Genomic DNA, 15,369 nt, shown 5'->3' on the forward strand with positions numbered 1-15,369 from the left:
CACACTCACCACCCTTCTCAGCCTGGGACTCATGGTGTGGGGGTGGTGAGCAGGCTATGGGCTGGATCCCAAATGATGAACTGTACAGGTGGCAAGCATGCGCAGAACCACACAACTGGCATTGTGCATCATTTCAAAAAATGGAACAAACTGTATGTATATGACCAACAAACAGCAACTCTACGGTCAGCAGAGCCGTCACTGGGGTTGTGGCACAGTGTGTTAAAACTTAAACTGCCTATGTCAAAGCGCTGGTTCGAGTCCCGGCTGCTGCCCCGCCAGTCCAGCTTCCCACTGATACACACAGGAAGTGAATGATGGCACAAATGCTTGGGTTCCTGCCACTCAGGTTGGAGACCCGGATGGACTTCCAAACTCTCAGGCTGTGGTCTGACCCAGTCCTGACTGCTGCAGCCATTTCAGGACTAAAACCAAGGACAGAAGATCTCAATGCGCCACTTTGCCTTTCAATTAAATAGATACTTTAAATAGATACTTAAGTAGACAAACAGATACTTTATTTGAAAGGCAGAGTTACCAAGAGAGGAAGAAACCCCCAAGCCTTTGGGCCATCCTCTGCTACTTTCCCAGGTGCATTAGCAGGGAGCTGGATTGGAAGTAGAGCAGCCGGGACTTGAACCGGTGCCCATATGGGATGCTGATGTTGCAGGTAAGTGGCTTTACCAACTAAATGGCAGCACAGGATCCCAATAAATCTTAAAACAAAACAAAACCAAAAAATGGCCCAAATCTTAAGAGTTCTAAAGCAACGAGCACTTGTGACCTCACAGGAAAGGTGACACGGATGGAGCACATGCTCCGTGGGGGTGGCCCTCGGGGTGAGCTGCTCCCTGCTGCCCGAGGAGTCGGTCTCAGCAGGAAGGGCGTCAGGTGCACCCAGCCCCTCACAGGGACCATCAGGCGTGTGCATGCTGCCCGCCATCCCTGGCGCCTTTTCTACTTTGGGGAGGCCAGGGACAGGCTGGGACAGGAAGCCGGTCTTCCTGTGGCCTGGCGCTGTTGCTTCTTGCTGAACCACACGGTGAGGTTTTATTAGCCGGGAGGCCAGCATGTGCACAAAGGAAATCTTTACTAGCTTTAGGGCGAGCACACACACACACACACACACACGCCTGTCCCCCCATGGCTCTCATGCCGGATGCACACACTTGTGCCGCATGTGTGCCAGGAGCAACGGAGAGCCATGGCAAGCCACAACCTCCATCCACAGAGCCTGCATTGCCCCCCTCCCTGCCCTGAGGCCGAGGCTCCTGGGCTTCGGGCACAGGGACTTCTGGGTCACACGGGCATGGCCTGCGAGAGCTCTCAGCGCTAACTGGCCACGGGCGCCATGGTTTTCTGACACAGCCTGGCCAGCAGCCCGGCCATCTGCAGCAGGGAGTTCACGCCTTCCGCGACCTTCATGTGGGTGTACCCGATCTCCTGCAAAGCAAGCCCCAGTGGCGGCTGGTTAGTGAGGGGGCGGAGAGTTGCCCTTCCGGGGTTAAATGGTCGCATCACAGGTGACCAAGCACGCTCACTGCTACGAATTTGCCCAAGAAGAACAACGGAATCCAACTCAGCCGGAAAAGGCAACTGAGTCACTGGGATCACACAGACAACAGGGTACGGAGCTATGTGGCTGCAGGCCGGAAACCTGAGATTCTGCCCAATTCCATTCCCTGGAGATTCAGGAAATTCCTGTCCCCACAACAGAAAACAGATGGGTGGTTCCCAGGTGGTGAGGGGTGGAGCTGGCTCCCAACGGGGGCACGGAAGCTTCTGGGGTGACGGACTGCTGATACTTCGACTGTGGTGGGGGTAACAGGACCGGCGATGCCCTTCTCAGCAGGATGCAGCTAAGAGACTGAGTTCCACCTGTGGTGACCAGCATGGCGTAGCACCCTAAGCCTCCGCCTGCAGTGCTGGGATCCCACAGCGGAGCCGGGAGTCCTGGCTGCTCTACTTCTGATCCGGCTCCCTGGGGAAGCCGCAGGGGATGTCCCATGTGCTTGGGCCCCTGCACCCACATGGGAGCCCTGGGTTCAGCCTGGTCTAAACCCAAGAGTTGTGGGCATTTAAGGAGTATAAAGTAAGTGTAAGGTCTGTGTGTGTGTGTGCATATGTGCCCACGCCTTCCAGTGACAAACAACACTAGGTTATAGCTAAGAAAAAATGAAGGAGAGAACTCCAGTGAGGGCAGCCAGGCTGCTGCTGCGGAAGGGGGGTGAAGCCCTCCCAGCCCCCACAGCACCTACAGGGTGCCTCCCCACCTCCTGCTACTGACCTTGATGAATTCCAGTTTCAAGTACTCTGCCATCTGGAAGGTTTTGCACACGCGGAAGATGTTGCCAATGACATCCTCTGGGGAGTAGCCCAGGTGCCACAGGTGCGCAAGAATCTGGACCAGGGCAGGCATGGTAGACAGGCCATGAGGCTACTGGGCATCACGGGGGAGTCACTCCTGTCACCCCACTCACCAGACAGCAGCTAGTGGCCAGGTCACCATGGAATGATTCAAGGAAGGCAGAGGGCAGTGTTGCCAACGTTCTGCAGGACAGCCTGGCTCTCGGACTATGCCTCTGTGTCCCTGCCCTAAGCCCAGTCAACCTGCAGGCACTGTGTTCTTGGCTGCCTTGGGACAGCATGACCCGGGGAGGGGTTCACTCCTCACTCCGTGTGGCTCTGGAGGATGTGGGAGGCACCCCCATGCGGGGGCAATATTTCTGGAGAAGGGGCAGGGCTTTCCCATTGCCCAGGACCAGAGCGTAGCCGGAAGACAGGCCTGGTTCTGGCAGGTCTGTGGCACTTGACCAGCGTGATTTAAGGGCAGGCGCTGGACACAGCTGCCTCCCAGATCAGAGTGCCTGAGCCACGGCTGCCCTATTTCTAACCCAGTTACCTGCTACTGTGAATCCAGGGAGGTATCAGGTGACGGTGTGCGTGGGCCCCTGCCACCCACAGGGGAGACCCAGATGGAGCTCCTGGCTCTGGGCTTCATCCTGGCCCAGCCCTGACTGCTGCAGCCATTTAGGGAGTGAACCAGTGAGTGGAAGCTCTCGCTCCTTGCTTCTCAGGCAAAGTGATGCCATGTGACATGGGCTGAGGAGTTCCGCCTGCCTGGGCACAACCCCACCCCCACCCTGCCCGCACACGCCACAGGGGCCGGCAGGGGCCCACCTTGTAGGCTTCGTCGATGTTGGCATCCACACAGTGCTGGATCATCTCTTTCACGAGCAGAGGGTGAGGTTCGTCACAGACCTGAACGAGAGCCAGGGAGGCGCTGGGCCGCTTTCACCCGTGACCGGGCAGTGGTCACACACAGAACCCGCTTCTGGGTCACGGTCACAAGATGCTGACCAGAGGGCAATGATCACCACAGCCACCACAGGCACTAGGGCGGCTTCCTCAGGGGTGGTGGGGAGCCCAGGGGACCCACGAAGGAATTGGGAGGCCACGTGGGCTCACTATCCCACTCCCCCCACCCGACATGGGCCCAATGCCCCAGCCCTCCCACCTGCCCCCCCGCACCATCCCCGGGCCACCATGCGGGTGGCAGCCGTGGTACCTTGAACACGTTCTCACTGTTAATGAAGCCAAACCCCGAGAAGGTAGACTGCAGGTTGTTGAGTGCCTGGCAAGGACGGCAGACACAGGTGGCGTGACCTTCCTGTCCTCCTGTCCTCCTGCCCCACAGCTGACACTCCCCCCACCCCCACGCACCTGCCGCATGTCACCCTGCGCGGTGAAGATGATGGCCTCGAGGCCGTCATCTGTGTAGGGCACCTCCTCCTTCTGGATCACGTTCAGGAGCCGCGCCAGGATCTGTGCGTCACTGAGCTTGGTGTAGCGCAGGACTGCGCACCTCGACTGGATGGGCTCTGTGGGGGACAGGCGGGGGTGAAGGTCCCTGGCCCAAGCTGTGTCAGCTCCCCGACGGCCTGGCCAGCAGCAGCTCAGCAGTGACTCATGCTGTCCACCAGCAAACTGGCACGGCCCAGGATGGCCTGGGATGGACACACTCCATCGCAGCAGGCCCAGGTGCTTCTACCTCCTGGGCAGCAGCGGGGACAACATGGGTGATTGGGGCCCTGATACTCCACGTGGGACATCTGTAGAGGGTCCCCAAATCTAGTCCACCTCAGCTCCACTTTCTGCATCTCCAGAGGGAAGTTAATACTACTTCCTCATACAAGTAAAGGAACAAGCTAATTATATCTCAAAATGTCAAGCTGACCATGATAAAGATATACCACTTCCATTTGTTGATTAAAAAAAAGCCAAACCAACCAACAGCCCTAAGTTTTAGGAAGCTGGCCACATGGAGCTAGGTCCAGGAGCCCACCGGCAGGCACGCAGACAGCGGCAGCGCCCTGAGATGGGCCTGGAGCTCCCACGCACCTATGATTTTATCTGAGGCATTGCATGCCAGGGCAAAACGAGTCGTCTTGGAGTAGATTTCCATGGTTCTCCTCAAGGCTTGCTGGGCCCCATCCGTCATGCTGGAAAGACAAGACATAGGCAGGCAGCTCACAACCACAGCCCAGGGTGATGGACAGCGCCCCCTGCCTGTGGAGGAACCCAAGCAACAGGCCCCCAGTGCCTGGGCTGGACTGTTGGGAGGCAGCAGGCCCAGCCAACCCTTTAAAGACCGTACAAACGGCATTTGGGACCAACAGCATCCCAAGAGGGCCTCCATGGGTAAGACTCGTGAAGATGGCTATCAACTTCCCCAGTGAGATCCAGGAGTCCCTGAGTCCCTAGCTGAGCATGCCCAGTCTATACAGGACCCCCACCTGGGGTGGGGTCACACAGGTGTTCAGATGGGGTCCCGTGGGCCACCACCTGCTACCTGGAGCCTCAGGCAATTCCTGGAGCCTCAGGGTGCAAGGTGGAGATGAGCTCACCATCGGTACCAGACACTTGCTCTGGTAACTAAACAAAGTACTTACCTATACAGCGTTTAGCCGAGTGCCTGGCATATCACAAGAGAACACGTGTAGGTGTGAACAAGCCCAGCTGATATTATTATATGAAAATGGCTAAGGTGAAGCCATACCACAGAACTTAATATTACAAACTATGTTCACAGTGAGACTAACAATGTGGAACACAGCCTCTAACATTATAAACAATGGTCAGGACTGGACAATGATCAGTACTACCATCTTGATGATGCAGAAACGCACAGTGTGGCAAGAGAGGATCATGTAAGAACTGACTTCGGGGACGTGACTGATGGCTGTATGGTACAGACCTCCCTTCCATCTGTCGCACCTGCACTAGTGAGGTTGGTATGTAACTCTCACCATCTGGACGGCCCACGGAACGCCCCTGTGCTGTGCCGGGCCAGGGACTCTCTAGCATGGGTGAGCTATCTAACAAAGGGAAGGCAGGAGGCAAGGCCCTGCTGCCGCTGGACACATGCTGAGTGAGTATCCCCAGCATGGCCCTGTGCCTCCGGTCACGGCTGAGGTCACGGCTCCCTACCTGTCTGCCTCGTCCAGGATGATGATCTTGTGCCGGCCCTTGGGGAGGGTGACCTTCTGCTGGGCGAACATTTTGATTTTATTCCTCACGACGTCAATGCCCCTGAAACAGTAAGTGGGGGTCTCCATGTCACCACGGGAGAACCTAATCCTAGCCCAGTGACCCTCACAAGAGCTTGCAGAGCCGCCAGGGGCCAGGAACTCCAGGACCCGATGGTTAGACGATCCAAAGCCAGCAGGAGTCAGGCGCTTCTTCCAGGTCTCCCATGCAGATGCAGTATCCCAAAGTTTTGGCCTATCCTCCACTGCTTTCCCAGGTCACAGGCAGGGAGCTGGATGGGAAGTGGAGCAGCTGTATGGGATGCTGGCGCCACAGGTGGCACCTGAAAGGGCTACACTATGGCGCTGGCCCCTCCACGCTGTGTGGCAATGAGAACCCAGACATTTCACCTTGACACTGTGCTTTGTCTTTACACAGCTAACCCTGGGAGTGACTAAAAGAGCTGAAGGAAGGCAGGGATGTGCGCAGGATTGATTAGAGGGAGACAGTGGGATCACTATACTGATGGTTGTGAAGGGAATTTATTATAAGTCTGAAATAGAAAACACTTGGCAATCATAGAGCCTTTTCAAAAAAATCATGAGTCACCAATGCTTCTGAAAGTGAGTGTTTAGTGTAGCAGTTGAACTGTCAGCTGCAGGGCTCGACCTGATGGCTGAATAGCTAAATCCTCACCTTGCAAGCTCCAGATCCTATGTGGGCGCCAGATCATGTCCTGGCTGCTCCACTTCCCATCCAGCTCCCTGCTTGTGGCCTGGGAAAGCAGTCAAGGATGGCCCAATGCTTTGGGACCCTGCACCCGTGTGGTGACCCAAATAGAGTTCCAGGCTCCTGGCTCCGGCCGAGCCCAACCCAGACCATTGCTGTCATTTGGCGAATAAATCAGTGGATGTAGAAACTCACTCTGCCCTTCAAGTAAATAAACATATAATTCTTGCAATTTAAGATTGCAAGCTCCGTGTGGATTTTACTGCAATGAATACTTAAGTGAAAGTCCCACTCTAAACCAGGAATTCAACCTGGAGACAAATGAAGCACTTCTGAGACGGCGGTGAGAAGCAGGTGGCTCCCGTGCTGGCTCCCACGCTCTCCCTGGAAAGGCTGCAGGACTCAGCCAGCAGAGCCAGCGCGTGCGCAACCGGGACTGGCCCCTGCCGCTGCCCTCACACCCCCACACGCACCTGTCGTTGGAAGCGTTCAGCTCCAGAACTGCATCCTTCAGAGCCGGGCCCAGAAGCGCTCGTGCCAAACACAGGATGCTGGTGGTCTTGCCTGTCCCGGGGGGGCCCTGGGGGAAAAAGTCCCAATGAGTGCTTGCTGTCACCAGCTCGACTGTGACTTCCATGCTCAGCACAGCAGGCACTAGCCTCCCCTCTGCACCCCCCAACCCCAGGCCTCACAGCATCCGCCCCACAGGCTGTCCCACCAACCCCGGAGAGAGGCAGGACATGAAACGGGGACTGCCACTCACCGCAATGATGATGTTGGGCACGTTCCCTTCTCTGGCAAAGACCTGGAGAGAAAACATGAGGTACGGTGGGCTGGCTCCAGGGCCGGCGCTGGCAACACGGCTAAGACACTACCAGGATGCTCCTGTACCCCACAGGGGGGTGCCTGGGTCCCGCTCCCACTGCAGCTCCTGACTCCAGCTGCCTGCCAGCGGGCACCCTTGTGGGAGAGCCACATGGACCGCCTGCCAGGCCACCTGGGGAATGAACCAGTAGATAGACGATCTGTCTCTAAGTTGAGATGTTCCCAGCTGCTCTACAGCTCTACAGCTGAGCACTTCTGCTCACTCCTCTTGCGGGTGTCTTGGCTTTGCCACTCAGCCACGCAGCTTCCGGGCAGGCCCTGGCTGTGGCTGGAAGGTGGGGTAGGAAGCTGCCTGACACCTGTGTTCGTGAGTCTCTTAGCTGAACAGTTCTGACACGAAAGGACGGCAGACAGAGGCTTCATGTGGCTGCAGAGCCACAGTGAGGACAGCAGACACACACTCACCTCCAGCCTGCTCACCGTGTCTTCGTTCCCAACAACCTCACTCAGCTTCACCGGCCTGTACTTTTCAACCCTGTTTCGTGGGAAGCACGGAAGCACGTTGACATGGCAGTCTCAGTACATCCCGCATCCCACACAGGAGCATCCGGTTCAAGGCCCGGCCCTGCTTCTGCTGCAGCCCTCTGTGAATGTGGACGGGGGCAAGGAGGTGCGGGATGAGGGCTCAAATGCCTGGGTCTCCACCACTGTGGGAGGGGCCTGGATTCAGCCCTGGGCTCCTGGCTCTGGCCTGGATGTCATGGGCTGTCTTGCAGGTAGGCGGCGGATGAAGATAACTGTCTCGCTGCCTTTTCAACGAAATGAAAAAAAAAATTTTTTTTTTTTTTTTTAATGCTGGCAAGGGCACCCTAAAATGAAAGCGTGACAGGGCGGACTGTGAGAGGATTTTTGCAGTGAATAAAGACACACCAAGGGGCAGGAGGTTTGAAGCATACAAGCGATGTCCGCCAAAGCCTTTGTCCTCACACCAGGAACAAGTACTGTGGTCCTTGGTGGAGGGCCAGCAGTGGCCATCTGCAGCTCTGTGATGCTGCGGGCGACACAGCCTGCCTGTCACAGCTCAGCACACACAGCGTTGACATCACCAGGGGCGACAGATGGGGGTAGGGGATGCTGAGCCCCTTGGCCACCCTCTTCACCTGTGGGTTCCCACAGTCACGTGTCAAGTGCACGGCGAGGCTGGTGGGATGGCTTAGCTCATGATGCAATGTGGACGGGCCAGCGGCCTGTACACACCAACAGCTCTATCTATTTCTTAATAAAACGTGTATATGCACATATACTTAAATTTACTTGTTTCTATTTGAATGGCAGATTTACACAGAGACAAAGATCTTCTATCTGCTGGTTCACACCCCCAGATGGCCACAATGACCAGGGCTGAGCCAGGCTGGAGCCAGGAGCTTCTTCTGGGGGTCTCCCACGCAGGTCCAAGGCTTTGGGTCATCTTCCTCTTCTTTCCTTGGCACATTAGCAGGGAGCAGGATGGGAAGTGGAGCAGCCAGGATTTGAACCGTTGCCCATATGGGATGCTGACATTTTGAGGTGGAGGATTAGCCAGAGGGCCATGCAGGCAAAAGCTTCACCCACAGCGCAGGCCCCTGGAGCTACATGGCAAACAAGGCCACATGCTGCCCACAGCCTGTGCAGGGCCACGCTCCCCGCTTGGCCCCACTTCCTCCATCAAGCCACAGCTCTGTTCCTGGGTCTCACAGCTCTCTGTCCAAACTTTAGAGCCTCAGAGCGGCCTCCTCTTTTTCTCTCTTGTCAAATGAATGGCACATCTAGCAGTATCTGTATTCCTTGGTCTGTTTCTCATCAACCTCACTCAGTACCAACTCATTTGTTACCTGAAGCATCCTGAACATGCCAACAGAATACAATGCAAACCACACAGGTCATAACTAAAAAATGGGCTTTCCCCACCAGAATACAAAGAGAGGTGGGGCCTGGCGTGATGGCTAAACAGCCTAATCCTCTACCGGCACTTGCCCAAATCCCATATAGGTGCTGGTTCATATCACAGCTGCTCCACTTCCCAATCAGCTTCCTGCCTTTGGCCTGGGAAAGCAGCAGAGGATGGCCCAAAGCCTTGGGACCCTGCACCTGCATGGGAGACCAGAAAGAGGCTCCAGGCTCCTAGCTTCAGATCAGCTCAGCTGTGGCCGTGCTGGGCACCTGGAGAGTGAACCAGCGATGGAAGATCTTTCTCTGTCTTTCTCTCTGTGAATCTGCTTTTCCAATATAAACAAACATATATATACATATAAAAGGTGGAGTCGATTTGACTATCTTAGCGACCCTAAAACAAACACAGAGCTATCACTCTCAACATGTAAACAATACGAACGAGGAAATTTCTTAAACTACAGTGGCCCTCATCCTTGTGAACACTTTCCAGCCTGCGTCCCCTGCGGGGGTCAGCACGGCCAACCTCGCCTTCTCCAGTAATTTCGATGCCGCCCCGGGACCTCCTGCCCGCCCCCTCAACTTCGGGGTCCCCTGACTCGGCCCGCCCACCAGTGCCTGGGCCCTCACCACGGCAGCTCGTAGTGGCCGGCGCTGCCGGGAGCCTTGCTGGCTGCAGGAGCAGTGGCCGGAACCCCGCCGTTCTCCTCCACCTCCATTCCCGCGCCTCCTCTTCGCGCCGTCCAGGGCGCCGCCTCATGACGCCATCGCGCACGGCCCGCCCCCTTAAGGGCAGGGAAGGCCGGGCGCGGGCACGAGCACGCTGCCGTGTACCTGTGTGCGCCTGCGCAGTGTGTTCCAGCATGGTTGGGCGTCCGTCGCTAGGTGCCGTGGTGGCTGTGGTGGACGCGGCGTCTCTGGTGGCCGCTGGTCCCGGACGGCAAGAAAGCAGCCGGTGGCCGCGGGCCTCTGTGTGATTTGTCGGGTAGACCGTTGTCATCCGAGGCCGCGCGCTGGCCAGGGGGAGCGGCGTGTCCCTGGAGGGCGCTAGCGAGGAAGAGCCGGGTCCCAGGATGGGTGGACGTGGACCGGCCTGTGTCCAGGTGTCGTCCTGAGTGACCGCCGCGGGCAGGGCGGATTCCTACATCCGGGGCTGAGTGTGTCAGTTGTCCCGGCCCCAAATCCGACCCCTCCCAGGCTAGTCTGGGGACGTCCTCTGTTGCTGCCCCCAGGGCTTAGTCCAGGGCGGGGGCGGAGTAGTCGAAGTCTGCCCTTCATATGGGAGCTGATTGGAGTCCCAGCTTCTCCATTTCCCATCCAGCTCCCTCCTTGCTTATAGCCTGGGAAAGCAGCAGAGTGTTTGGGTCCCTGCACCCGCTTGGGAAAACTGGAAGAGGCTTCAGACTGACTCAGTTTCAGCTGTTACGGCCATTTGGGGAGTGAATCAGCAGATGGACGATCTCTCTCACTGTACCACTCATTCTCTCTCTCTTTTTTTTTTTTTTAAGATTTATTTATTTAATTTTTTAGGGCCCGGAGGCGTGGCCTAGCGGCTAAAGTCCTCGCCTTGAAAGCCCTGGGATCCCATACGGGCGCCGGTTCTAATCCCGGCAGCTCCACTTCCCATCCAGCTCCCTGCTTGTGGCCTGGGAAAGCAGTCGAGGACGGCCCAAAGCCTTACATCTGGCTGTAATAAAATGAATAAATCTTTAAAAGATTTATTTATTTTTATTGGAAAGTCAGATATACACAGAGAAGGAGAGACAGAGAGGAAGATCTTCCATCCGATGATTCACCCCCCAAGTGAGCCGCAACGGGCGGATGCGCGCCGATCCGAAGCCAGGAACCTGGAACCTCCTCCGGGTCTCCCACGCGGGTGCAGGGTCCCAAGGCTTTGGGCCGTCCTCGACTGCTTTCCCAGGCCACAAGCAGGGAGCTGGATGGGAAGTGGGGCTGCCGGGATTAGAACCGGCGCGCGTAAGGGATCCCAGGGCTTTCAAGGCGAGGACTTTAGCCCCACTCATTCTTACTATAACTCTGCCATATATATATATATATATATATATTTTTTTTTTTTTTTTTTTTTTTCTTAAATGGAGCTTGCTTTGCAACATAGTGTGTTAAGCCACTGGTTGCAATACAACCATCCCATGTCAGAGAGCACCAGTTCAGGTCCCCAGCTCCCTGCACCTGGGAAAGCAGCAGCTCGGGTCCCTGCCACCCCTGGGTGAAGCTCCAGGCTCCTGGTTCTAGATTGGTTCAGCTCCAGCCATTGCAGCCACTGGGGAGTGAATCAATGGATGGAAGATCTTTGCCTCTGTAAATATGCCTTTCCAATTAAAATCTTTTTTTAAACTTTTTTCTAACTTTTTTAATTTCAGTTTTTTCATCTAATAAGAGAGGAGTCAGCTAGTCTGACTTGCTTTCTGCCCTTCGCCAGTACTGATGGAGTGCAACCTGAGCCTTTCAGTACCTGCCCTGCAGGGAAGGAAACAGACACGACCTGCCCAGCAGCCGCCAATCAGAAGTTTACTCTTAGCGCTAGACAAAGGGATGTCTGGGAGGTTAGGATACCAGCAACAGGGCAGCACCCAGCTGTGAGGTCAGGAAGGGCTTTACCTGGGAGGGGCATCTGACCCCTGACCCGTAAATTGAAACACCTGCTCACAGCCTGGGAGGAGCACCTGCCTGCTGGTACTGTCTGCCCCCTGCTCTCCACCCCAGGGCCTGTGGGTCTTATCCTCAATCTATGCTCACCTGGACTTCTGGCCTGTGTGTTGTCCTTTCTCCCTTGTCTGTCCTGTTCAGCAAGGTCTCCAAGGCTGCCTGTAGCAGCTGACCCAGGGAGGGGCTGCAGACACCCCCCCCCCAACACACACAAATACACACACCAACAAAAGGGCAAAATCTATGAAAGAATGAACACAGCACAACCAGAACACCCAGGAGCTGGATGGATCAGGAATTGAGGGGAACGGGGAGAGGGGGCACACAGGGGCCTGTCCAGCAGGACCCACACAGGCCTCTACAGAGTAAGGAGAAGGCCCCAGAGAGCACTGGCAAAGGGCTCCATGTCTCAGTTTACCTTCTGGGTCACTCTGGGTGCTGTGTGCAGGACTTGACACTGGGGAGGTGGCGCAGGGTCGAGGTGGGGAAATGTGTGTGTCAGTCGGCAGCCGTTCTCTTCGTGAGCTTTTCATCTCTGATCTTTTGGCTCTAAAATATTTCAGATAACCAGAAAATAACATCAACATTCATGGAGCCACCACCCACAGCTGGAGGAGCTGAGTTAGGCCAACACAAGGAGGTCAGAACTCTGTCTGGGTCTCCCATGTGGGTGGCAGGGACCCAAGCACTTAAGCTGTCCCTTGTCCACTGCCTCCCAAAGCAGGAAGTGTGACAGAAAGCAAGTGCGACTGAACCACTGGCCACAGCCCCTGGGCCAGGACACAGGAGAAGTTAACCTGCTTTTCAACCAAAGGAAACAAAGCAATGGGGAGTCCCTGCCTTTCCCTTTCCCATGCCCACTGAACAGAGGAGCAAACTGAGGCACAGAGCTATCCGGGCAGGAGTGGGATGTGCTGTCTGGACCAAGCCAGGGGTTCCACACCCAGGGCCCTCATATTTTGCATGTATTCATGAGACAAAGGTGACATGTGACCATGAAGTACTACTGCGAGCCAGGATTTTTTTCTTCAGATTTATTTAGTTGATTTCACTTCATTTTATTTTACTGTCAGAGTTAGAGACCTAGAAGGAGAGAGAAAGAGATCTTCTGTCTGTTGGTTCACTCCCCAAACGTCTACAACAACTTCAGCTAGACCTGTCTGAAGCTGGAAATCAAGAGCTTCTTCCAGATCGCCCATGTGGCTACAGGGTCCCAAGCATGCGGACCATCCTCTGCTGTTTTCCCGGACCACAAACTGGGAGCTGGTGCAGTAGTCGGGACCCAAATCGGTGCCTAAATGGGATGCTGGCACCACAGGCAGGGGAGCAGCACAATAAGCCATCTGCTTCTAGTAAGTAGGAGCCAGCACCAAGGCATCGTAGGCTAAGTTCTTCCTGTGGTAACAGAACCCCACACATAGACACTGGTTTGTGTCCTAGCTGCTCTACTTCCCCTCCCGCTACCCCCGCTTGTGGCCTGGGAAAGTAGCAGAGGATGGATAAAGACTTGGGATCCTGCACCTAGGTGGAAAATCTGGAAGAGGCTCCTGGCTCCTGGCTTCGGATTCACTTAGCTCTGGCCGTTATGATCTTGGGAGTAAAACAGTGGGTGGAAGATCTTTCTTTCTGTAAATTTGCCTTTCAAATGAAAACAAATCTAAAAATTTTTTTCTAGTAAGTGGAAACATTCTGTGTATAACTGTATAATTTATCTGTTTCACTTAAAATTTAAAATTTAAGATCTGATTCACTCCCTAAGTGACTGCAGTCGCTGGTGCTGAGCTGATCCAAAGGCAGGAGTCAGGAACTTCCTCCAGGTCTCTTACATAGGTGCAGGGTCCCAAAGCTTTGGGCTGTCCTCAACTGCTTTCCCAGGCCACAGGCAGGGAGCTGGAGGGGAAGTGGAGCTGCCGGGACATGAAATGGTGCCCATATGGGATCCTGGGGAGTGCCTGGCAAGGATGTAACCACTGAGCCATCATGCCAGGCCACAGTTTGTTTTTATTAGAAAAGTAGATCCACATAGACAAGAAGAGGCAGAGAGAAAGATCTTTTGTCTGCTGGTTCACTCCCCAAATGGCCGCCAATGGAGCTGAGCTGAGCCAAAGCCAGGGGCCAGGAGCTTCTTCCAGGTCTCCCATCTGGGTGCAAGGTCCCAAGGCCTTGGATCATCTGCTCTTTCCCCAGGCCACAAACAGGGAGCTGGTTGGGAAGCGGAACAGCTGGGACATGCACAGGGTGCCCATATGGGATTCTGGTTCTTGCACGCAGTGGATTAGCCAATTGAACCATCACGTGCCAGTCCCTGGATTTTATTTTATTTATTTGAAGGAGTTACAGAGAGAGAGACACACACACCCGCATAGACAGATTATCCATCTGCTATTTTACTCCCCAAATGGCCCTAGCTGCTGGGGATAGACCAGAGTGATGCCAGGAGCCAGAAGCCTCATCTGGGTCTCCCACATAGGTGCAGGAGCTCAAACACTTGGGCCATCCTCTGCTGCTTCCCCAGGTCACAAGCAGTGAGCTGGAGGGTAAGTGGAGCAGCCTGGATTTGATCTGGCACCTTTTGTGGATGCTGGTGCTGCAGGCAGCAGCTTTACCCACTGTGTCACTATGCCACCACTCCTAACAGTGTAGGCCTAGCACCACACCGCTCCTAGCAGCCCAATCGCATCAATACCCAGGAATGGGCTCCGGCCACCCATTGTCATCCCTGAATTCCCAATGTGGAGCCTGTTCTGAGGGTCCTGCTTAAATGGCTTTGATAGTTCTGAGGTGCTGTTGATTTTGTTGCCCTGAGGTTGAGGAAATCCTTCCAAGGGCCACTGGCTGACATAGTCCATCTTAGAGTCTCAATTTGCACAGATACTGTCCAAGCTTGACTGGGAGAGCTGAGCAATCTGTTCTGCCTTCCATGGTACCAGACATCCCCTGCAGGTCTCAGTGAACTGGCAGTCATGTCCTTCCATGAGCATCTGGGTATGCCATCCACTGCACAGGCCTCAGCAACTGTGCAGACTCAGCTCTGACACATGCACTCCACAGTCAGACCACAGATCCTGTGAATTTTCACTGTAGTTGGAGTTCTGAGTCCAGTGATCCATTTGGGTTGGGGCCAAAGAAATCTCACCAGAGGTGGCCCCAAACTTACTCCTGTGTATGCCAGCCAGTGTGGGGTCCGGCTCAGTCCATAAACCCATGTAACCTATATAACACTCAACTGGTGTTGGAGTCACATGGTCAGTTCTGTCTCTAGCCCCGTCTCATATGCAAACCAATGGATGCTGCAGCCCAGCCTAACCCTGCCCACCATACACTAGACCCTCACCTACATCAGTGAGAACTGCAGCCCAGTCTGAGGCCTGTCCCCAGCCCTGGTTCCCGCACAGGCCCGTGTGTGTAACAGACTAGTCCAGTCTATCCCACATCCCATTCAGTTGAGGACAACCTAGGGTCTTGGGACCTTGCATCCACATGGGAGGCCTGGAGGAGGCTCCTGGCTTCAGATCAGATCAGTTCTGGCCATTGTAGCCACTCAGGGAGTTACCCAGCAGATGGAAGATATTTCTCTCTGTCTCTTCTTCTCCCTGTAAATCTGACTTTCCAATTAAAAAAAAAAATAAGTCTTAAATAGTATATAAGTTGGCACACTGATACAGTTAACACAAATTTGGCATTAACCAG

The 15,369-nt window shown here is 55.0% G+C and overlaps 1 protein-coding gene and 1 long non-coding RNA gene across 2 annotated transcripts in view; both read right to left on the bottom strand.

The window, feature by feature from the left end:
- The window catches only part of LOC131483243 (uncharacterized), a 148,177-nt gene extending 137,190 nt beyond the window's left edge, over positions 1–10,987 (bottom strand). Inside the window, exon 1 of the long non-coding RNA XR_009247584.1 lies at positions 10,867–10,987. This is a non-coding gene — a long non-coding RNA (uncharacterized LOC131483243). The remainder of the gene's footprint in view (positions 1–10,866) is intronic.
- On the bottom strand, positions 1,072–9,794 carry RFC2 (replication factor C subunit 2). Its single transcript, XM_058680862.1, has 11 exons — positions 9,643–9,794; positions 7,549–7,618; positions 7,022–7,063; positions 6,732–6,838; positions 5,491–5,592; positions 4,402–4,502; positions 3,724–3,881; positions 3,569–3,634; positions 3,181–3,261; positions 2,288–2,401; positions 1,072–1,443 (listed from the first exon to the last, which is right to left on the bottom strand). Exons 1-11 carry the CDS (start codon positions 9,729–9,731, stop codon positions 1,333–1,335), a joined length of 1,041 nt encoding a protein of 346 aa, XP_058536845.1. The 5' UTR covers positions 9,732–9,794; the 3' UTR covers positions 1,072–1,332.
- Positions 10,988–15,369: the final 4,382 nt, after the last annotated feature.

The sequence above is a fragment of the Ochotona princeps genome, chromosome 24 (assembly GCF_030435755.1).
Source record: "Ochotona princeps isolate mOchPri1 chromosome 24, mOchPri1.hap1, whole genome shotgun sequence".
In the NCBI taxonomy this organism is placed as follows: domain Eukaryota; kingdom Metazoa; phylum Chordata; class Mammalia; order Lagomorpha; family Ochotonidae; genus Ochotona; species Ochotona princeps.